Raw genomic sequence first — 24,440 nt, 5'->3', positions numbered from 1 at the left:
CTTCATGCCGTCATTCATGATCATCTATACAACTATTACCGTGATCTGTTTCGATACTAACATTTTGTACGCGATTAGACTCATAAAGTTGTTGAAGGACAAAGTTCATTTGTGGAATAATTACGAGTTGAGTAATGTTGTGGAAATGAATAATAATGAATTGTGTGAGAAGATGATGGAAGCTTATATTGGTATATTGAATTCATATCATATTCTGCAAAAGACCTATCAACATTGGGTAAAGTATTTTTGATTTAAGGTTAGGTTTCAATGAAAGATGTTTGTGTAAAAGTCACCTGTAATGACGTTTTACAGGTCTTGTATCATGCTGTAGAGACATTTATACATGCAATAATTTACGTAGAAGTTTTGATACAATTCTGTGCTAAGTTTCTCAGAGAAACTAATCATGTAAGTATACTTAAGTTAATTAAGGATATTAGTTTAAAAGTTGGATTTCATTATCGACTTACAACGCGTTAAGTAAAGTAATAATCGTTATTGTTAATACGATATAAGAAAATGTTATGAAAAGCTTTGTCCTTTTTGTCTTTGCGTTCTCGAACTACTTTCGCCACGTAGACTATTTATTAAATAAAAAGTGAAAAAAAATCTTGGTTATAAACTAATAGTGTGCAAACATAAGCCAGTGAGATTTCACGTGAAAAATTATTAAATAACAATAAATCATTCATACTACTTTTGCCACTCCCGACCCGTGGTACAACTGCGGCGTTCACGGTTGTACCTCGAGGAGGTAAAGTTACCCATGGTTCAACTGGTTATTCTAAGTGGAAATATCTTTACCAATGGTTCAACTTGAGTGTGTTGCTATTTCCTTGGTCCAACTAGTTGTACTACTGGGAATTGAATTTATCTATGGAACAACTACGGCTAACAAACAGGAAAATGTTATCTATCACTGCTGAAATGCAACGACTTCCTCTTTTGATAAGGCATGTGCCTAACGCAATTTGTCGATTGCATGTCCAATATTATGTCCATCCAGTAACTGCAGTTGTACATGTCTTACAAGATCATCGTTCATTTTACAGTATGCCGCTGCAATGGCTTATTTCCTTCAACGTATGGGTAATGCTAGAAATTCTTAGTCATGATGCACCGTTTGATGTACTTTGATTGTTTGTACAGAGTGTTACAGCTTTGATTACATTATTTTATTTTGGTATGAATGACATTTAAGTTTTTTCTATTAATTAACAATGTTATGTTATTGTTTGTTACATGATTATTAACCCCTAACCCTACCCATACGTTACCCTTCTATTACCAACCTCACGCTTCTTCGACATAGGTCCATTGGATTGAATTGCATGTCAGGATTGGACTAAGGAAATAACAACACACTCGAGTTGAACCATTGGTAAATATATGTATTTCCACATAGAGCAACCAGTCGAACCATGGGTAACTTTATTTCCCCGTGGTATAACCAGTCGAACATCGCATTTGTACCAAGTGTCGGGAGTGACTTTTGCACCTACAATATTCATATTTGGTAATAAATAAATAAATATCATTGAACAACTCCCACACGGTCATTTGATTCCAAACTAAGCAGAGCTTGTACTATGGTAACCAAATAAACATACTTATATACTTCTAAATACATACTTGTATAGATAAATTGACAACCAGGCTCGGAACAAATAATCGTGCTCATTACACAAAGATTTGTCCCGGGTGGGATTCAAAATTCGGTTGTTGCAGCGAGGTGACCGCTTAAACGCTTAAACGTGCAGTTAATATTTATTAATTTCAGTTGGATGTCCCTTTCAACACGGTAGCCATGATCGCGTGGTTCCTCAAGAATTACGGATTGCTAATAGCATTAGGGATACATTGTGAACTATTCTATGTTGCTATTGAGGAAACTCAGAATGTATGCGCTGGATTCTTGAGTACTAATTGCACAGGTAAAGTTTTTTAATAACTAGTTTATTTGACGTCATAACATGTCTACTGATAAAGACAAAGACTTTTGTTGTAAATCTTCTCGTGTCAGAACAGAAATTTGAAATAATTCTCATTCAATATGATACTTACAAAAGTTATTTGAAGTTACTGTATAAATATTTATTGCTTATGACGTTTGATACTTTCTTCAATAAAATTGAACGGTAAACTATAGCATCTCATTTCCTATAGTATTTTTCGAAACAACTAAAACTAAGAAAGGTATCAACAAGAGCCACCTATAGCCTGAATAGAGCAAATAATTTGCATTTTTTTATTACAGTTGCAGAAAAGCGTCTATGCAAGAATGTGAAGCGAGCACAAAAGGCAAACTTCAGTAGAATGAGCGCCTGTGGTCTGTTTGATATCGATGCGATGTTGCCTCTGAGATTAATGGAACTGCTCACGAACTATACTGTTGTGTTACTACAGTTTGATTTTCTATAACTTACATGGTGAAATACAGATTGACTTTGTTAAAACACGTATTTTGATTGCCTTACTCAATATCATGTGATCACAGATTTTTGTAATGAAATTTGCATTCCTCGGACCTTCGGTGACCAATTCTACAATATTCTGTTTATATAATATCACGTGCAACAATTTGGCTGTTAATACATCAGTATGTAGCACCAATGATGTCCTTACATATTTCATTTTATATGTATTGATTCGAGGGCGATTTCTTAGACAAGGTACTCATTCAGTGGTTGCCCTTCATATTCTACTATCAAGTAGGTACCTAATATTTTTCCAGTCAACGAGAATTTATAAATGGATTAAAAATAACGACCATTATCAACCTTAAAGAATCCATTTCAAAGAATTAAGAGTTTTTAAGAACAAGAACAAGGTAAAATCAAACAACAAAGTAACAAAAACACTATCTATAATTCACGCCAATATTTCTTTCTGTTTCTCCATCCCTTTCTCAGACTCTTGCCGTTTCTCCTTCTTCGTCTTCAGGTCCTCATAGATCTCTTCAAGACTTCTCGCTTTAGTCTCAGGTATAGCTATTATCGTGTAAATAGCTGTAAGTATGCAGACACCGCCGAAGAAGTAGAACGCTACGTAAGGTCCTATGGATTTCATCACTGGTTTGAAGAACAGCATTTGGAAGAAGTCTGTGACTGATGCTGATGCCATAGTTGCTGCCATAATTGTTCCTCGGTACTGAAAAAGTAAAATAATGTTATTTACTTAAGAATATCTTTATTTTGCATATTGAAAAGGACAATAAAAACAGTGAGAAGCAATCATAAGATTTACTTTCTTCATGACATGACTTTTAAACTCTCGCGTTGCATGTTTAATGTATAATAGAATACGGGAATTAACGCAAACACGCATTTTACCTTAAAATGCCTAACGTTTCGGCGCAGGTTGCTCTCGCCGTAAAATGCGTGTTCGCGTTAATTCCCGCATTCTATTATACTTTATACATAACATTTCACATGATCAGGTCCCTTACAAAAAAATATTATCAAAGGATTGCAGAAAGTAGCTAGGTCTTTTTAAAACGAATCATTGGTTAAAGTCACAGCTGTTGCTGTAATACAGCGCTTAAAAAGCGTTAGAGAAATTACCTTAAAAGAGAACAATTCCGCGTTAATAACCACAGACATGGGCTGAAGACCGAAGGCATCGCAGAAGATGCAGAGACAAAGAGTGACCATTGGCAGCCACGCTGGGAGGTACACGTTGTAGTCCCGCGCTAAGAACCAGGATGCGAGCGCACACATACTCAGGCCAGATATCAGGGATGTGTAGAATAGGAGACCCTGGAAAGAAAAGAGAAGATTAAGTTAATGTTTTTGCATTTTTTTTTGTCCCCGGACTGGTCATCACCTAGCAAAATTTCATCCAAAAGGGTTATATATGTAGGTTCCCATTTTTAAGGTGTGGAAGGGACGAAATGTGATTGTTGACAGTTACTGGAAAAAGCTTAACAAATAAACATGAATCTGGGAAATAAAATTTTGCTATCAATAATCATCCATGAAATAACGCCTGCGAATATTATACTGACAGAACGCAGTGATGTCTCTTATAATTTCGGCAGGCGCTTCTGTTAAACAGATTATGAATACTATTCATGTGTATAAACAAGAAAAAAATACAATAAATAAAAAAAAACCAGTACTCACCTTTCTCCCAACTTTTTCAACCACACCAAACGTCATCACAGACCCGACAACTTGCACGGCTCCTAGCATCATAGCCTGCTGATTAGGTGACAGTACTAGACCAGTATCCTTGGAGGCAGTCGCGAAGATATCTCCAGCGAAGTTCAGGACAGGTATGGCGCCACATACTTCCCTTGCTAGAGCTACTACTAGAGCTATTTTGAATGCTCTGAATAGAATTTTGTCGGTTACTGGAATAGAGAGAAGTTAAGGTAGAGATTCGGTGATATGAAATTATGTTAGGTTTTTAATGCCCATAGTAGTATCAGAAGTCCATATTTTTTTATATAAACAGGTACTTGGATTTAAGTTTAAATAGGCGAATTCTGTTGTCGATTCCTTTTAGAGACAGAAGACATATTCAATATAATAAAAAATAACAATCTCTGTAATCGGGTCAGCCGTTCTTGAGTTTAGTGCTTAGCAACACATCTGGCGATTAATTTTTATACAGTGACATAAGATGTGATGGCTCCCTTATTAGTTTTTAAAACTTACTATTTACACAAATCAGTCAGATTTGTATGAATAGAACAAAATATAAATTATACGTATCAAGAGAAAACCTGAAAATTATATTCTTTCAAAATTGTTACGTGACGTATAAACAGCTGTGAGTAAATAGGTTTGCAGACCAATGTTCAACGCGGAACAATCATGAGAATAATAGGCTTGATTGAAATGATTAGTGGCGACACTCAACCAAAATATAGTCAATGAATACAGGTTAGTATGCCGTTTCTGTGTTGTATTTACGTCGTATTGGTGTTTGTCAACAAAATATTCCAAATTAAGAAAAAAAATATAAATCCATCCCTTTGAGAGGGTTAGGCCTTGAGTCCATCCCGCTGGCCAAGTGCTGGTTAGGGACTTTGCAGGTGCCGCTTAAAGTACTACGCAACTTTTTTTTTTGCATCAGGAAAATGCATTACTGCATGTCCCGCTCCAGGGAGGAAGCGGGGGTCTGTCAGGCTCTCCCGCCGGCTAGGCGTTCCGGCTTTATAACTTGGGCATACCGACTAAAAAACCTGACGGTGTTCCTTCCGCGGTCACCATAAAGTGGCCAGGACGTGGACAGGACGCGTTACTTCCAATCGGATACTACGCGTCCCAAGAACTACGCACCCTATTTTTTTTCAAGACATTAACAATAGAAGCTATTACCTACTACAATATAGTTTTGAAACCGTCTATTACATCTACATAATAATATATGTATTGAGATACTTACACACAGCTTTAATAACGAATTTGTTGCTTTCATCATCTTTGTTTTGTTCTTTCTTCAGCATATCTAGTTCACGTACAACAGCAGGATCATCTTCCTTCCTACACCTCAGCCACGCTAAAGCTTTGTTTGCTTTCTGTAATTGAAAAAACAGCAGGTGTTATATTACAGTTCGAGAAGAAGCTGTCTAATGTTTTTTTTTACATACGTATGTACATACATAAAATCACGCCTTCTTCCCACAGTGGTAGGCAGAGACCAGAATTATTGTTTTGCTGAAATGCTTTTTTTGTTTTTTATGTTTGTTTAACACTTAATCTACTTTGTTGTATTGAGGCTCAATTAATGCTAGATGCGTTTAATATTGACCTACCTTTAAGTCAGAACTCAAAGCAAATATGGACTTAATGCCGAGGTTTCTCAAATGATATTGATCTCAGGTAAAACGTGAGATATTAAAAAAGAATATATCCAGTTGTTAACCACAAATTCCAAAGAAAGACCGACGGTTTTAAAACCTTTACTAAAAAACCGATCGTAATACAAATAGACTTTAAATCGAATTAGCCATAATGCACACCTCAATGTTCCCCTTCTTCACAAGGTAAGATGGCGACTCAGGCATCATGGTGAACAGCACCATGTGTATCGCAGGCAACGTCACGCAGATCCATAGTATAGTGTAGTAGCTCAAGATATCGCCTATGACGTACATGAGTAAATTGCCGATTGTGTGGAACAGGATTACCTGGAAAATGTAAAAAGATAGAATTTATTAGGGAATTTCGGAAATTAGACAATGTTACTAAGAGTCATGACACTGGTCCTTTTTTGCTATCGAAAGCAGAAATCTTGATTAAGAGAATGCAGACAAATAGAGCAGTGCTAGCAAAATGGTCTATGCACTTGCCCTCTGTAAAAATTATAAAGAGTTCCACCTCAGTCGACACCAACGACATGTGAAATTTAAGTAAAATAATAGCTATCATCTATACTAATATATAAAGCTGAAGAGTTTGTTTGTTTGTTTGAACGCGCTAATCTCAGAAACTACGGGTCCAATTTGAAAAATTATTTCAGTGCTAGATAGCCCATTTATCGAGGAAGGCTATAGGCTATATATATCATCACGCTACGACCAATAGGAGCAGAGCAGCAGTAAAAAATGTTACAAAAACGGGGAAAATATTGACCAATTCTCTCTTATGTGACGCAAGCGAAGTTGCGCGGGTCAGCTAGTTAGTTATAAAGGTAAAAGAAAACATAGTGAGGAATTTCTGGAAGACTGAATTTTCTCTAGACAAGTAGTTAGCGTCATTTAACTGATAATTATGAGACTTACTTCAGTTACGGACTATTTTACTAACCCGGATGTCAAAGCTTTTTTTAATATCTTCACGCCGCAGTATATGGTCGTGTGTATTCATTAAGGAAAAATATATAAATAAATTGTCATAGAACGTTTGTTGTCGTCGATACAATCAATAAAACAAATACTTAGGTATTATTTTATCCCCGAGCATGTACTATTTACCGTGTATGATTTCTACACGGGTTTCCTCAGATACAACATTCTTAAATACTATTAACGTTAATAATACTGCAATTAAGAAGTCTATGGGATTCAATTTTGCCTTTGATAAAATCTACGCTTCGTATCGTTAGATATGTCTATGACCGATAACAGAATAGAAATATTGGGGCGTACTATCCCAACCTACCCGAGTCCCTGCAGTTTTTACTAACTCCTTTCTCACAACTGCAAGGGTCCCACAGTCACTCCCTCATAATATATGTATATACTAGATTCGTGTTTAGGTATTTCAGACAGCTGCTCAGAACAGAGATGCAGCTAGGAACTTCGTTGTATGATATTTCGTTAAAAACAAAAAAAAAGACTTAATGGCTAACTTAAACTTAAAAGTCTTTATAATCACATCGCTCCGATTACGAGCTTTTCAAATTTGTTTGTTATTATTTACAACAGCAAGAAAAACTTTCAGCAAATAATAATCATGAAATTACTTACCATAGAACCAAGCATTCCTCTAATAACATCTTCGCTGATCTCCTTAGTGTACAGTGGACAAGTGACGTAAGCGCCACCCATCATGACACCGACCAATGACCTCGCGAGGATGAAGGCCCATGTGCTCATAGATGACAGTTTGATCGCCCAGCAAGCCTGGCAATTAAAAAAATATATTAATAGTTTTAATTATATTTAGGCAGTCAGCTGCAATTAAATAGTCTAGTGATCTAAGCATTCGCATACAAGCTTGTCGAGTTATGGAGGTCGTGGCAACGCACCAATCATTTTCCGATGTTATACGTATGTGATTGAAACAAGACGTGATAAATAAATAAAATAATGTATTATTCCTTGCTCTCACGGTGAAGGTGCAGTTGTTTGTGCAATTCTATCATTTTGGGAAAATTCACGATCTTTATAATATATGAACGCTTCCAGAAGTGATATAATATAGTCCCGACCCGCACTTGGCCAGCGTGGACTCAAGGACTAAATACTCACTGGACCAATGTCCAGAAGTGAGACAATAATGAGATAAATTAATTACTTTACTGCACCACTTTTCCCCTACTATAATGAAAGACAGGTTAAATGAATGAAATAAAATTAATAAACTCAAGTAGTAGGCACCAAGTGATTGATTACTTGACAATGTTAAGCGTAGAGTACTTTCCATAGTTTGTAAACTTTCCGATGACAATCAACGTAATTGCTTGAACCAATCTATTAGGGTTAGACGCTTATGTAGATTACATTTTTGAGGACATTAACCTGCATATATTATGCTATACTTATATTATGAATAATATTTTCACATCTATTATACCTTAGATAATAAGTTGCAAGCGAATTTTCGTTCTCAAGATTGGTTCTTTACAATTATGGGAGAACTTTTTACCAATAATAGGGAAAGTAAACAACTCTGGGCAACGATTAAATATAAGCTAACTGAGTTTGCTGAGCCTAGGTTTCAAGAATTCCGTCCCTAGATCAAATAAGTGACAGGCACCGTCCTGTCAGATAACACAAGCAAGCATTACCTTTTTTGCTACAACTGAAATAAGAACCCCCAGAATATGATGAAATAAATTGTTTGATTACACATTTCATCAATAAATAACCAAATCTGTAATATATAAGCTCCGCCTTTATCAAAACTGTTATCGCAGTTTAACCAATAACATTACGTTCATGAAGGTTATCTCCTGATAAGAATGCAACCAAAACACATTTGACCACTCCCACTACGTAATTTAACCAATAAACGATCAATAACAAATTTGATTGGCAATTTTGATAACAGATTTGGAACACAAAACCTTTACTTTAACTCTTTTAACACAAGGTATGCACAATTGGCGTTGTAATGTTTCGTAAAAACCTAAACATTTAAGAGTTCGTTACGAAGAGTAACAACCAAAGTAGGCATTCCAAGAATAACAACAAATAGAAAGCTAATTCAATTTCCTGATTTCTAACTAAACATTTTTTGTTTAACTCAAAACCTCAAAATGAAAAAAAATTGAGATAATATTATAATGCAACTGGTCTTATACGCGAATGAAAATTTTAAGGTTAGGATAACTTATATTATAATAAGAGAAAAGACAAATAAGGTATCCTAACCTTTAAATTTTCAATCGCGTCTAAGACCCGTTGCATTATAATACTTATTATGTGTACTAGTCGCGAGAGTTTAAAAACGTTAAATCTTGAGATGTAATCGATCCTGCAAAATTACATCATAATCCGTAAAGCAGATACGCTGTAAAAGCGCAACTATCGTACAGATAAATATAAAAGAAATAGTAGATACTTACAAAAGCTGCTAAAGATAAGATGAACATCGTATTTTTTCTCCCGATCTTGTCTCCAAGTATAGCCATCAAGAAGTCAGATGGTATACACACTAGGTAAGCCGCTGCTGCCATCCACGAGACCTAAGAATATAAATGTATCCAGTAAAAAAATATTGAGATAGTACCTAGTTTAGCATACCATTCGGATGCTTATTGACAACCAAAAAATCTTGTTGCCTCCTTACTAGGCATGTAGGCAAAATGGTAAAGAAAAACATCGTGATGCAACCTTGCGTGCCTTAGAGGATCAAGACCTGTAAAGAATTAGGGAATCCACAACGCGAATTGAGGAAGTTCCTATGCAAGTTCGTTCCTCAATTCGCGTTGTAGACCCAAGGCTTGACCCTCCCTCATTTTGGTAGGAGATCTTTGCCCAGGGGCAATTATGGGTTACATTTATTATAATTTATGGCTATTAATAATGGCTTTGAATGGCTACATACTTCACTGTCAGTCAGAGGAACGTCTCTGGGCGAATTGACCGGATCTTGCAGCAGCAGCGTCATAGGCGACATCCAGCCTATAGCCGCTCCATACACAAACACTGGCATGTTTACTGTGAAAGAAAAACAACGTGGAAATAGAATAAAAAATCTAGTATAATACTTTGTAGAACGGTGCCAATTTTAGTCATAAAAAGTATTTTTTTACGCACAGACAATTTTTTTTTCAACGTTACTGTATGGCTTGACAAACTTAAAAATCCCACAAACTTGGTTGAGCTTTTCAATAAAACCCGAATAAGGCAAATAAAGCACTTTGGACCAAATACATTTAAGGTAATTTTCAGACCTCACAGAGCAGCAGCCGAGGAACAATAATGGATTAAAAATAATAATAAAGCAGAATTTCTTCTCAATACACGCGTTGAAGGGGAGTAAGCTCCTGTTTAACGCATTAATCACTCTGATTAAGATACGTTAGTATTTCTAGAATGCATGCAAAGTCATTATCCCGCACTAGACTCAAGGCCTAACCTCTCAATGCAGGAGGAAACCCTAGGAGTAGGACAGAAAATAATAAAAAAGTTAAGTTTAAATAATGTTAACGTTAAACTATTTAAGTAACTTTAATGCTAGTGTATCAATTGGAATTAATAAATACAGGTCACGTTTTTTAACTTGTTGAGGCGCAACAACTACACCTCTATTTTTCTGGTTTTATTACGTATATTGTCAGTGAATTATTATTTAATATGCTAATGATAGCAACTGATTTGAATAAACCAATAATTTGTTATGCTGTTTTTTCTTAACCTTGAACAAATTCGAGCTCTATAAAGTACACCTATAAAGTAATATTCAATTTTTAAAATTGAAACCACTGCATTATATTGAGGAATAAATTATTTAACCTCTTTTTCTTCGAGAATCTTTCGAACATAGACCCCTAATAGATGAGATATCAACCTTAGGGGACATTGGAGCTTTTTATGTTGTACGGTAGCGGATTCAAAGAAAATTGTAAATGAACATAAAAATATAACATTGATACAACTATAATGTGAAGGGTCCCTGAAACTTACACTGTACACTTGTAAAGCGGGCGTTAGTCCTAAAAGTGTAGGGAACCGGTGCTTTAGAAAGTGGGTAAAGTATTGCAAGGTTCATAAACAGTACTTGACAGACTATTGCGAAGACTCAAAAGGGGAATGACATTATTTACCATAACTTGGCCAAAATAATACGCAAACAAATTGGCTTAAATGACATCAGTCAGTTATTCTTTTTTGATACAATTGCAAATTCTAAAGATGTAAAAAATATATTTGAAAACATATATTTTTATCTGCGTAATAAATATAAAGTGAAGAGAAGTTAGTAAGTAATAGAAATATAGTTACTTACTGAGTATGGCACATATTATTTGATTGACACGACTACCTTCGTTGAATATAAAATAGTATTTGGTTTTCATTTTAATTTAAAATATTATAAAAAACTAAAAAAATATTTAAAAATCTTGACCGGCAAATACGACCCAAAAAAATTATTTTGATTTATTTCAAATTCACTATTTATTGCAACTATATTTTTTATTCATAACTTTTGCAATTATTTTTATTATAATAAAATTGTTATATAGTTTATTTTAGTCGTAGTAGCAGTAGTGACGACTAGTTGAGGTCGACTGGGACTAATTGTCGTCTCCTACGATATTTATTCGCCAAATGGTTGACGCAAAGTCGTTCACGTGTCTACCAATTTCTAGTCCCGTAAGTTTGACGAGAAATCCTTTATCTTTACTGAAATTACTGTAACATTTTCAGCTTCAAATTGAACTTCAAATAGATATTTTTTAATCTCAAGAAAGTGTTTCTGATCCACGTGTATGTGGCTAAAAATAAGTAGGTCCGGATTATTATTTACGTGAAGGGTTGAACTGATTGATTAAAATTTTATCATAAATTTGATTTACCAGTTTCTGGTTAGAACCAAATATTGTTAATAATTGCGAGTATAGAAGCACTCATACAGGCAATAAATTAAAAATTGATATGAAATAGTATCGCCCGTATTGATGTTTGATCTTCGTCTAAAAGATCTTTAGATATAAGATCCTTTTGTATATATAACTTAGTAAGCAATAAATGATTTGAATTTTGAATGATTTGTATATCTATTTACTTGATGATGTCGAGATGTGACCGAAGCCCCGCTTCGCGGGGCTCCTCCATCCGGGTGGTTTAAAAAAAAAATATCTTTTACCGTGTGATTATGTAAATCCTAAGATCCATCAAGTAATAATGGCAAAAGTTCGAAATAAAGGAATTCTTCGGACTTTTACCATTGAGAGTTGGTAAATCTTAGGTTTTACCGGAAAAAATTTAAAATTTACCACAGTTCGGGCTTTTACAGTAACGTATATATCACACAGATATTTGATCAGAGAGTAGTGTCACAAATGTACAACCTGCACAATTAGCAGTGTTACAATTAGCAGTACAACTCATAAGACATAAGTATAGCAGTCGGAAATGATCAATGAATACCAAATACATGATCTGCTTTTTGTTATCCATGTTTCATGTAAGGAATACCCTTGTCCAGCAGTGAGACTGACATGAGTCCTTAAAAAAACATTTTCATCAATCAATCGAACCCAAACTATAAACATCAAACAACTGATAAGTTCCAATTAGCAACAAAACGTAGATAAAAATAGCTCAAACAATATTTACAGCAAATATTTGCTTAAAAAGACGCGCGATGGGAAAACACTAGAGGAAGTAAAACATTAGGAGATAAAATTGTATTGAAATGTTAAACAAATAATGTAATAAATACATAAGATAATAAACGTGTTGGAGATTTTGATAAGTCTTTTGTGCTCGAATTATGTAAGAGTTATGTAAATATTTGGATTTATTTACCTGTCTGCTTCGCTATCATGGCTAAACCGCTTAGCAAGCAATTTTAATAAATTCTCGCACGATAATACTTAAATATTTAGGATTGAATATGGGTTATATTTTTTTAGTAATCGAATGCCTATGAAATTTTACAATAGTGGAACCCCCACTTCAGTGAGCAACGTTAGTTGTGAAAATGGCGATGTTTGTCTATTACGATAAATTTTTTCAAGAAGAACATATACTACTTAAGCGCCGACCTTAGCACGGTCGCTGTTTAGATTGGTGACCGCATAGTGCTAAGCAACATAAAGCGTCTTCGTAATTTGGAACAAAAATTCGGTCCCGGTTGCTGTCAATAATTAAGATTACAGTTGTTAAGCCATGTCAAACGCCTTCGGACGCCTTAAACAACATTGACCACTAACCATACGAGGGATAAAGCTATTTTATACGTAAATGAAGACGCAATAACGATGACGTAGTACAACATAAAGTTGACCTAATAAAAACCTAACTGAATCTAAATAAACACAAACAGTAAGATGTCAGTTTTTTGCACACAGCTTCGAATAAGACAGTGTAAATATTGTCAGTAGTAACGCGTGATGTGACGTCACACTCATTCATGAGATGTGTGTACAATTGTTGTTGCTCTCGTGATTGGAGTTTGTCCTTTTTGTACGCTTCAATTTGTAAACATATTATTATATTATTATGCTTTTACGAAATGTATTTCTCTACATATACTTTTTTATGGATTAATACATCTTCTTCTTTTTCTTCTTTCCTCCTGAACGTAGAAATAGGCCTCGAGTCTTCCACGCATGCCACGTGCCAGTTGGGCACTTTGCATGGCCTCAAGAAACATATTAAAGTTTTAGACATACATGGCAATCCTTAAGTAAACAAGTTTTCTGTACGATGGTTTCCCTTAAAGTCAAAATAATATGTGATATTCATTTGGTTTTCTACTTACGCAGCAACGACTGTTTTAAAATCTCCTTTATGATAAAGTATGCCATAAGCATCATTGTAAGAATAGCCTTACGTTTGCAAAATTTTGAGATTATTGCATCAGATAACCGTTTTTTTCTTCATTTCAGTAAGCCTTTTTAAAGCGTTGTTTGCTAATGCTGTGGATAGTGGGAGATATTGGACAGAAAATTCCATGACTAGTGCAAAACAGTCGCACATAACGTGTTAAAGGAAAGACATACAATTACATAGCGGTATACACTTTGATGTGAACAATAAGAATATTGCTCGACCATGCTGTAGCAAAACTAGGTAATGGTACAATAACACAGTTGAACGAGACTTTTTTCAGGACGGGACTTTTTTTGTCCTCGGTGGAATTTTTATGCACCATGAGGGTGTAGAGCTGCTAGCGAATGAGTTGAACCTAACGACTAAAAACAATAGCGCGATGCTCTACATTTATCAACTGTCGATAACCTATCGAGGATTTTCATAATGTGCGCCGTATTTTTGCAGTACATTTCAAACGTCAAACTCTCGATCCTCTACTCTCATAGTCTGGTGGGACAACTAAAGCGACACGACCAGTAAGAGGTCAGGTGAGGGACCGACGGCTTCACGTGCTCTCTGAGGCATGCAGGTCTACGACCCTATCTTCCTAACTCCGTCTAATTTCTGAGAATTTCTAAAACAAAAACTCCCGAAACAAATTTTAATGAAACAAACTCATGAAAGACTTTTAACTACTAAATTAGTCGCACACGCTACCCACCGCACCACAGAAGCGTTTGCGTTTACTGTAGCGCCTCCATATAGATACTTAATAATATAATCTATAATTTAAGTTTCGTCGTTAAGCAAATCACAAACTTCAGTTTACAAAAAAAGAGGGTTGGTAGTTTTCTAAAAGGACTGAGATAAGTATAATAGTAAGTAAATATTATTAATATAATAATATCCAAGAATGCGTCATCTAAGGAAATCCGTGTGCAAATTGGAAAATAGGATCACATAAGTAATGTTCTTTCTTCGATATAACTAGTGGTTCAGTGTTGTAAAGTGAATTGGAAAACTGGAATGTTAAGGAATGTGATGTCTTTTGTTCGTAGATTTTGAGTTTAATGTATTATAGAATACGGGAATTAACGCGAACACGCATTTACCTTAAAATGCCTAACGTTTCAGCGCAGGTTGCACTCGCCGTGGTCGCAGGCTGACTTTTCAGTCAGTCAACCTGCGACCACGGCGAGTGCTACCTTGACATGCAACGCGAGAGTTTAAAAGTTAGGTTTTGAGTTTGTCGCTTTCAAACGGCCACGCTAACATTACAGCAGGGATATAATTTATATTGACTGCCTCCGTGGCGCAGTAGTTTAGGTCGCCACACCGCTACCTTTGTAGGGAGCGTGTGGGTTTGATTTCCACACGGAACCATTATTTGTGCGATCCTCAAATAATTGTTTCGGGTCTGATTGTACTTTGTGTCCGTTGTTTGTATGTTTGTAGAAGTACCCGCAACACAAGAACAATTGTTAGTGCGGGAGTTGTCTTTTTTATAGAGAAATATTACAAGGGTTTGTCTATTTCTACATACATACATTCATACATATTATTATGTAATTAAAATCATTCCTTTTTACCGCAGAAGTAGGTAGGAACCAAAAATCGCCACTTAGTACGACAAACTTCCCTTGCCTCATTCACATCCATACTCATTTCCTAAAAGTAATTTAAACTTTTATAAGCATCTTTCTGCTCTATTTATTAACTCTATGCTACCTCAAAGTTCTGTCTTGTGTCAGTAATGTGACATAATAGAAAAATGTAAATAAATAATAAAATGCCAAAAATATATATTTACAGCGGTGATAATGTAACTCGGTAAGTAGTTTATAACTTTCAGTTAGACAATAGAGTGAACCTGCGTATTGTATGTACGAACTACCGGCCGGCGTCCCCTGCCAGCGTTGCCTGCGCCAAAATGCCAGGCATTCCAAAGTAAGGTGCATAGAAACATTGAGTTTTAACTGGGGCTGGCCACAGAACTCGAATATCGGCCATGACGATGCACCTTCGTTTCAGTACAGGACGCCTAGAAAGAAGAAATTGAGAAATCGTATTTTTAAATTCGATGATGTTTATTTTAAACGAGATGGACTGAGCTTGTGACCGGAGTACAATGGATGTAGGCATCCAAGATTCAGTCATAGTGGCGCTCAATGGGGAAGGTCTTTGTCCATCAGTGGATGTCTCCCGGTTTATATAATGATGATGATATTTTTATTGAAAGCCAAGACTCTATTAATAGCAATTGATTGGAAGAAATATCTAAATTTTTCAGCTTCGAGATTGACAAGTTTGAAACATTATCGAGTCTTTCGGTGCCATGGAAATGGGTGCTCTTATATATTGTATTGGTTGGTGAGTATTGCCCATTTTGTAACATTTGACTGCTTGAATGAAAATGAAGCAAACATAGTAACAAGCAGTGTATTAAGTATAATTTTAAAAGAGAACTAGTAAAAGAGACAACACTCTCTTCTTCAGACTGGCTGTGATGACTTTCGTTTGCTATCGAACGGGAATGTTATTCAATTTCCTACTGCCATACTGCTAGGCATGGGTTTATTCGTAGTAAGAAAGACTTTGGTCTACCTCATAATCATAGGCCCACAAGGCTACGTAGACTTCAAGCGGCTACCGTCATACCAATCCAGTAGTGGGATTAATGTTGGCGATGCAAGTCGTGTATGAACCTCAATCGATTTGTATAGCGGCAGACGCTGGAAGTCTAAAATTGAGTTAAGAATCGAACATTTATGTAGCCTTGTGTACGAAAAGCTTTACGTGAATTCTATCTAGGTACCTATGCTATTGGTGAAAGAAATCCTAATTAAAATTTATCATCACATAGATACATCTTTTATATTGTTGGGTTCTTAATTGGGATATCTCGGTCCCGCTCATTTCGATCTGAAAGATAAAAGACCTAGATATTCGTTCTAGACGTTCATCATCAATGTAACATTTTCTTCCAGTAATAATATTGTCATACAACCAAGCCCTTAAGATGTCCACCTGCAAAGAATTCGCCGCAAGATTCAAGAGTTTGTTAAACGAGATGTCTCTCTCTTCAGTGTTCAGACCCTGTGGCTACCCCATCGAGCTGGTGTCCAGGTTATGTATGGACAATTTGGAGAAACCTCGAATGGTATTCATTTAGAAAAAACTTTTCGTGGTTATTTTGACTTTGCTTTAATCATGTCTTTTTGTGGGACTAGTAATGACTTTTTCAAAGTTATATAGCGCGCGAAAGTTAAACTATTCTGCTTTGTGTGGTGCCTTACTAAAAAGTGTTGGTATAATAATATATTCTGCTAGTTACCACATTAGGAGATATGTATTGTACAACTTTGTATGAAAATCTGTCAAATGTATTTCTTTATAGGGAAAATTAATGCCTGTGTGATCACCGCGGTAGTGTATACGACTGCTGACCTCCCATTGGTATTTTATGTTTCTATTGGACTATTTCCAATAGTAGCTCGGAGTTTGGTAACGTGCCTGGTATATGACAATATGCTCTAGGGTCTTTTAATATTTTCAGGTACACAAGTCGTCATCGTCACTACCGTCGACCTGTTCAACCTAGAGAAATAGATATATTTTAATTAAAACCTGAATACTCAACTGAAAACTAAAACATTGTCAACGAATTATATGACTGTAATTTGCAATAAATGTAAGTTGACATCGTTAAAGCAACATAAATGTAATTTAGCGTGGTCAATTTAAAATATATGTAATTGTTGTATTCCGTAAATGAAACGTAAGTTGAAGTAAATGTAACTCGGTAATTAAATGAAATACTTGCAACTGTAAAAACGTTTTTATTGGTTTGTTATTAACTTGGCAATACACGGTAGAATATGATTATAGAGTATAAATTGTTATGAAATATAATATTAAATGGTCGTAGAAAATTTTAAAAATGCAATTCCAATTGACTAAAAGTACGTTGATTAGGCTAAAATTAAATATATTTTATTTTATTGTTATGAAAATAAATCGTACAAATGTATAAAAAAAACTGTTTCAATCACAAACTAATTAAAATTACAAGGTTTTCGTTTAACATTTAAAAAGCGTAAATGAATAATTACATTTATTTTCATTTATCTGTAATCAGATATTGAGCGGATTTGATTCAAATGTCAAACGAAAATAGTTTCATTTAAATGAAACTTTACTATTATAATTTCGTTTAAATGTAGGCGGTCATGAACGCTTCCAATTAATTATCTTATTGTCATAGTTGTTTAAATAATAAGTCTTTCTGCTAAATGCATCGATCCTTAAGAGAAAAGAAATAAATATGTAGAAAAATTCACTAATTATTTACAAAAAAAGAATTCTTAAACTACCACAGTAAATAAATAGAATAAATAAACAGTCCATAATTAATTCTAAAATCACTAATATTTATCTAAAGAGTTGTTTTTTAATAAAATCGGTTTTTAGACATTGAGTTCGAATTTTTGTACTGATACTATTTTAATTAGAAATTAATTAAACATTTAGTAAAACAGTTTAAAAAAGCGTCTACAATTAATATTAAGCTATAATCTCAATATTTCACGAAAATCTGTATTCGAATAATTCTTATCGATTAATCGTTAACATCTATCGATTCGAATCGTGTATGTGAATTACGTAATACTTAAAATTTATCGATTATTGGAAGACACAAAAATTGGTCGCTTATATTATTTTACTGTATATCTTTTACTTATAAAAAGTTGGCACTAATAGTGGGATTTTGCTCCCGAGAATATGATTATGGAAAGAAAGCGATACATCGATGTGACTGTTAATCGATTGTTTTATCGATATAGATAGTTCTTCGGCTCCTCTGCAATCGGTTCCGTGCACGTGCCCAGGTGTTTCATTTGCACTAGACTCCTGAAAAATAAGCACAGATTATTAATAAATACATTGATCATTAAATTTTATTATTATTATGCGTTACTAAATTGATTGTCGCCAGGTAAAACTAATAACACACCAAACAACTGTTGCTATGGACAGTATCTTAAAATACTATGATACACATACATACTATGTACCTACTACATAATTTTCTTACCCTAGGTAGAAAGCAGACTTTTTAACTCTCTTTGCTCTCTTATTAGTCAAATTACCGACATCATATTCACATTGTTCAAATTTAATAAGATTTAAAGTGAAACTTACCTAGACCGGCAATTCTCCATCTCCAAGAAGCATTTGTTCGAGTACGTCTTATCATCAGTACCGCACACGGGGTCGTACTCCGGCGGACAGACACGCGCACAGCCAGAGTATTGGAAGCGAGCGAGGCAGCGCTTCAGAGGTACCACGAACACATGTTTGCTGTAAGAAGAACTCTTTGTTAGTTATGAGCGCCTGGTAGTTTCGTATTGGTTTTGAGAAGCAAAATAATGATATGTAATGTTTTTGATAGAGATTCTTTGTTTTAAGTGAAGTAACAAGCAGTGACTAGTTATTATTTAGCGCTAGTGGTAGTATTATGTTAACAAATAAATTTATGAAACTTAAAAGGATACTAATAATAGCAAAAGCATTGCAGCATGTTCTTTACAGAGAAATGCTGGGGAACTACTTAACAATGTTCGATTTTTGTGTTTTGGAATATCTATTTTCTTAAAATATTAATACAAAATAAAAAACAATATATTAGGTCGGGGAAAAGACATTTCGCATAATATTTTGTATGAACTTGTAATAAAATCTTTTCTCTACACAAAAAAGCTCGATATTTGTACCTCACGAGCTCACTGATAGAAACCTAATGAACCGTGTACTCATTTGTGATTCTTGAAGCAAAAGAGATTTTATTACAAGTTCATACATACTATTATGCGAATAGACTTTTCCCCCGACCTAATATCTATTATCGCCGCACATAACAAACGCATCCTTTAAACTTTAACACTATAAACTCTTACAAACGCTACTAGATGGCGCTACTTGTTACATTCTTAACACAAAACAATCATTTCCACCACTCACCCGCAATTCTCCTTCTTCATAATGCACTCGTTCTTGTAGAACCGGTTATCTGAGCCGCAGATGAACGCGGGGGTGTCGGGACACTCTTCGTGACAGAGGGCGGTGGTGCGGCAGTGGGAGGCGGCGACAGGGACCACGTGCTGACCGCAGGTTGCTAGACGGAGCTCGCATTCCGATCTGAAATAGAAAGATTTATGTAAAGGATTTAAGTGTAAATTTTATTATACTGTTTTACGCCGGCTCCACACGTTGACCGCAATAAAGGCCCCAACGTTATTCGTCCAACGTATGGATCTAGAAAATGGCATTAGTCCCAACGTTGAGGCGAGCGTTGGTAGTTGGTCGGCTCGTGTTGGTTTCATCAAAGGAATCTGCGCCAACGCTCGCGATCTGACAAGATAGACTAGTTTGTTAGCCAACGTGTGTACGCCTCACCGAGTTTGCAGTCCAACGTTGGTCCGAGCGTTGGGGCCAGCGTGTGGAGCCGGCGGCGGCGTTACTATTCGAAATCTTTATACTCCAGAACGAACATTTTTACTAATGCGACTTGAGGACATACTACTAAGATACGAACTATGAAATTCGCTGCGATTAAATTTTTTGCAATTCAAGCTCTACAGTGAGAAATAGTAATGTCATTTTAACCGCAGAATCTCGTAGAACTTTAACTGGATAGCTAGAATTAAATATATTTTGCCGTTAAAACTGTCAGGCATGAAGAATAATGCTATTCATTTAATTCAAATAAAACATGAAGATAGAAATTTCACTTACTTATAGACATTTCCATCAGAACCACAGACAGGTTGTTCCACAACATTCTCGCAGGTGTCGGGGCAGTCTTCCTTGAATCTCGGGAGTAGAGTGCAGTTACCGAAGTGAGCCAGCTGAACTCCCTTACTGAAATATTATGACAAAATTGGTTGCTTATCCTGAACGGCATAACCTATGCAAGGTTCGCGAGGCTCGCATAGGTCTATAGAATATAGATAGAATCTTACTTACTGCTAGGTCTATCAGCACTTTAGTTGTTACATGTATGATGTCTTAAATAGCACTAATACGAAAATTCTTTAATTTTGACAGCTTCTATAGCACAAAAATTACGGTGGTTGCTACGCCGCTACTAGTGCGTTAGGAGGTCGTGTTCTTAATTTCCGTATCCTATTATTTAGGTCCGTCGTTTGCATGTTTTTAGAAGTTAACAAAATAAAGACAAGTCCCGCACTAAGAATTGTATATAAAATAAGAATAACAAGATAAAACAATACATATATTAGGTCGGGGAAAAATTCTACTCGCATTTATAGTATGTATGAATTAGTATAAATTCTCTTTGGCTTCAAGAATCACAAATGAGTACACGGTTCATTAGGTCTCTCTTAGTGAGCTCGTGAGGTACCCAAGTATCGAGCTTTTAGTGTAGAGAAAAGATTTTATCACAAGTTCATACATACTATAATGCGAAAAGAGTTTTTCCCCGACCTAATATAAAAAATACTCACAGGCAAGTAGCGACCTTCAAGAAGCAAGGGTTGTTGTAAACCTTCTGGTCAGTGCCGCACACAGGGTCAAAGTCCACGGGACACTTGACCTTCATACAACGGTTCATCTTGCCGCGGCACTTCTCCATGTCCACCTTCTTCACTGTCTTGCGGTTGTTGATACTGGAATTATTAAGAGAATAGTTGGTAAAAATAGCCTGATAAATAAACCTTCTGATAAAGATTTCTGAAATTCGGTAGTTGATTAATGCTGAAAAATTAATTCATAGTACGGCGCATTATGAATTAATTTTTGACCCACTTTGAAAAAAATCCGAATATATCCATAAAATACAAACTACATAAATTAACATATTTTATTTGTACATTATTTGACATTACCCAAACAAAACGCGCTAAACTGTCATGGCGTCTCTCTACGTGAAAACAATGAGCTGTTTGGTTGAGAGTGAACAGTAGGTAACTGGTCTAAGGAGGAAGAGGCTTAATTATGCTCTTTTATCTGCTTGACACAATTTATACTGAACAGAGTTGACCGGCATAAACGGGAAGAATCTTATAAATCATTCAGACAGAAAATCTACATATGTAACTGGATTTAAAGACCTACCCGCAGTTGAGCATCTTCATTTCACACTCGTTCCTGTACACCATTTCATCAGATCCACACACCAGCTTCTCTTTCTGTCCAGTGCAGTCCTTGGGGCAGGATTCACCACCTGAGGTCCTCTCTTGCGATACGCAGAACGCCATGGGCACTTCGAATACGTGCTTACTGAAAGTAAGTAAATAATGTCGGTGTTCAAAATATAGATACTGTATTTTTTAAATTATAGAGACTAGGGATATAAAAAGAGTTATATGTATTGATTACTATTTTCTTTGATCGGCACATTAGCCACTTTGTCAAAATGAAGCTATGAAAAAAAATTAAGCAAAATAAGTTCGTGGGAATCGTAGCGAATTTAGTTTTTTGTTTTCAACTTAGGTGTATTTTACGTTTAAGTTGTATTATTTACTTACAAAAGCTGCAATCAACACAAGGTATAAAACAAAAACATGCCCTGATGCATCTTCGTCCTGACGACATCACCGTTCCTTCAAAATTAATTTCAAAAAAGTTAAAATACGCACCCGCAGTTGCTTGCCTTCATGCGACAGGCGTTCGCGTACAATTTGCCATCAGATCCACAGGTAGGTCTTGCCACACGCCAGCATGATTCACGGCAATGTCTGGTTGTTTGACAGTGCTTCTTGTTCGTTCTTACTACACCTTGTCTGAAAATAAACAAGAATATTTGAATGTGACAATAATTTGAAAAAAAGAGCTCGAAATAGTGGTAAGTGTGCCAAAATTGGAACTGCCAGATTTGTTTTAGAAACCTATTTTTGGGAATCAAAAATTTAAGAAATAGAACACAAGAAAGTCTTCTGGCTCGTCTGCTGATATATTCTTAAAGACTTCAAATGAAACTTAATGATCAGTTGAATTCTGTTTTTTTTTCACTTTACCAAAGTAAAGGGCGGTGAAATGTGCTGGTGACCATGATTTGAGACAGCCTCAAGGTACGAGTTGTATTTACACCACTGCTATATTTATCCGAAAGTTAAAAGTATTGATTACTTACCCGCAAGTAAGCAGTTTCATTTGACAGGTACTCTTGTACACGTTTCCATCAGAACCACAGATAGGACCATCCAGCGGTGCTTGAGAACAGTCCACGGGACAATTCTCACGATGAGCGCTGATGTTGTTGCACGCACCCAAGTGAGACATACCGATGCCGACTCTGAAAGTGGGAGAGAGATGGATATAGTTTATTTCTTTAAATTCACATGTTCTGGTTCTTGGTATGCCAAAGAGGAGCGTTGTTTGTTTTCAGGTTTCTACTTTATTGTATTTTGTTTATTAACGATTTATGTGATCAAATCGTAGCACCACAAAATTTATCTGGACGTTTCGGAAATTAATGATTGCAGATCCCATGTAGTCAAAACTTTTTTTATAGGCCAGAGAATATACTTCAGAATTTATTTTAAAAGACATGAGGCCTGCTACAATACTGCCTTCTTATCGTCATTTAGACATAAAAAGCGAAAAATTCAAATTCACAACTGTTATCACTTCATACCTGCAAATTTCAACCTGCAGCATACACCTGTTCAGATAGGTTCTTCCATTGGTACCACACACAGGATCCCTCTCAGATGTGCACCGATGATCGCACTTGGAACCTTGGGCTCGGGAGCAAGCAGTCTGGTCTGGTGCTAGTCTTACACCTGAAAACAGTGTATGAAAAATTGTTACAAAAAAGTTACAAAGCACAGTGCAGTATTTACATTGAAATCTAACTGCTCTGGCTTATGGCTCAGTGACTGCTACCAGAATGTTTCTGGTTTAGTTCCAGTTGAACAAAAATATATTCTGTGTAAACTATCCTGCACTGCATGATCTGATGTCTCAACATCGGTAATACAATGACTAACTCAATGATGATGAGATATCGATACTACCAATTAATGAGAGTGACAACATAGACTGTCGACCAGTCCTATTTCGCCATTGTGTAATAAGAACTGTAATATTACTTTCAGATGATCTCTAAACTAAGGATAGTCCAAATCTCACCTTTTCCACAAGTCTTCTTCCTCATCTCACAGAGTGAAGGGTATATGTATCCATCAGTGGCGCAGACGGGCTCGCTCTGTAGAGACGGGCCGCAGATCCTGGGACAAGTGGCATCGCGAGCTCCCTCGCACCATGATGCAGCTGTGGACAAAAAACAATCGAAGGTTAGGGTTTGAATACACATTACAATACATACATTGACAATGTAAAGTTGTGATAGCCGGTGCTTAAAGCAAAGCGACTCTCACGCAAATGTTCGAAGTATCGAATCTAAAGCAATATTGCAAATGGTATTTTTGATATGTTATTATGGATTTAGTTCTATTTAAGACTAAATTTTCTATAGCTCTACCTAATTTGCTTTTGGCTTTTTCTTAAAAATAATCACTCTTTATGAAGAACAGATTGTATCAAGAATTACAATTTAAGAACATTCTCCACCGCCTTTGCATCGTGCCACCTCGAGCAAAAATTGCTCACCAATCTTTTACTTATTTTCTACCCATAGCAAATTTTAAACTAGTTTTGCATTTAATCTGCCCAATAAAGAACAACAGACACCTACATATAACTTAGATTAAACTTGTATTTTCTCTTTCGCCGACAAAATAAAGAT

At 35.7% G+C, this 24,440-nt stretch overlaps 3 protein-coding genes across 3 annotated transcripts in view; 1 reads left to right on the top strand and 2 right to left on the bottom strand.

Moving 5' to 3' along the window:
* Positions 1–2,854: 2,854 nt before the first annotated feature.
* LOC142982889 (facilitated trehalose transporter Tret1-like) lies at positions 2,855–11,391 on the bottom strand. The gene is made up of 9 exons (XM_076129611.1): positions 11,133–11,391; positions 9,729–9,841; positions 9,247–9,366; positions 7,424–7,579; positions 5,975–6,142; positions 5,398–5,530; positions 4,128–4,357; positions 3,567–3,761; positions 2,855–3,153 (listed from the first exon to the last, which is right to left on the bottom strand). The coding sequence occupies exons 1-9, from the start codon at positions 11,200–11,202 to the stop codon at positions 2,875–2,877; spliced, it is 1,464 nt and encodes a 487-aa protein (XP_075985726.1). The 5' UTR covers positions 11,203–11,391; the 3' UTR covers positions 2,855–2,874.
* A 4,063-nt stretch (positions 11,392–15,454) lies between these two features.
* Positions 15,455–17,462, top strand: LOC142982561 (uncharacterized). The gene is made up of 4 exons (XM_076129114.1): positions 15,455–15,499; positions 15,960–16,039; positions 16,657–16,829; positions 17,226–17,462. Exons 1-4 carry the CDS (start codon positions 15,459–15,461, stop codon positions 17,268–17,270), a joined length of 339 nt encoding a protein of 112 aa, XP_075985229.1. The 5' UTR covers positions 15,455–15,458; the 3' UTR covers positions 17,271–17,462.
* A 33-nt stretch (positions 17,463–17,495) lies between these two features.
* Positions 17,496–24,440, bottom strand: part of LOC142982803 (serine protease inhibitor dipetalogastin) — a 77,363-nt gene continuing 70,418 nt past the window's right edge. Inside the window, exons 4-13 of the mRNA XM_076129487.1 lie at positions 23,825–23,965; positions 23,328–23,475; positions 22,824–22,985; positions 22,330–22,473; positions 21,806–21,970; positions 21,196–21,357; positions 20,465–20,590; positions 19,691–19,867; positions 18,872–19,030; positions 17,496–18,580 (exon numbers count right to left, since the gene is read on the bottom strand). Coding sequence (XP_075985602.1) covers positions 18,502–18,580; positions 18,872–19,030; positions 19,691–19,867; positions 20,465–20,590; positions 21,196–21,357; positions 21,806–21,970; positions 22,330–22,473; positions 22,824–22,985; positions 23,328–23,475; positions 23,825–23,965 — 1,463 coding nt within the window. The 3' untranslated portion in view covers positions 17,496–18,501. The remainder of the gene's footprint in view (positions 18,581–18,871; positions 19,031–19,690; positions 19,868–20,464; positions 20,591–21,195; positions 21,358–21,805; positions 21,971–22,329; positions 22,474–22,823; positions 22,986–23,327; positions 23,476–23,824; positions 23,966–24,440) is intronic.

Source organism: Anticarsia gemmatalis, chromosome 22 (assembly GCF_050436995.1).
Source record: "Anticarsia gemmatalis isolate Benzon Research Colony breed Stoneville strain chromosome 22, ilAntGemm2 primary, whole genome shotgun sequence".
NCBI lineage: Eukaryota > Metazoa > Arthropoda > Insecta > Lepidoptera > Erebidae > Anticarsia > Anticarsia gemmatalis.
Note: the sequence above shows the minus strand (reverse complement) of the source record. Positions and strands in the feature narration are given on the sequence as shown.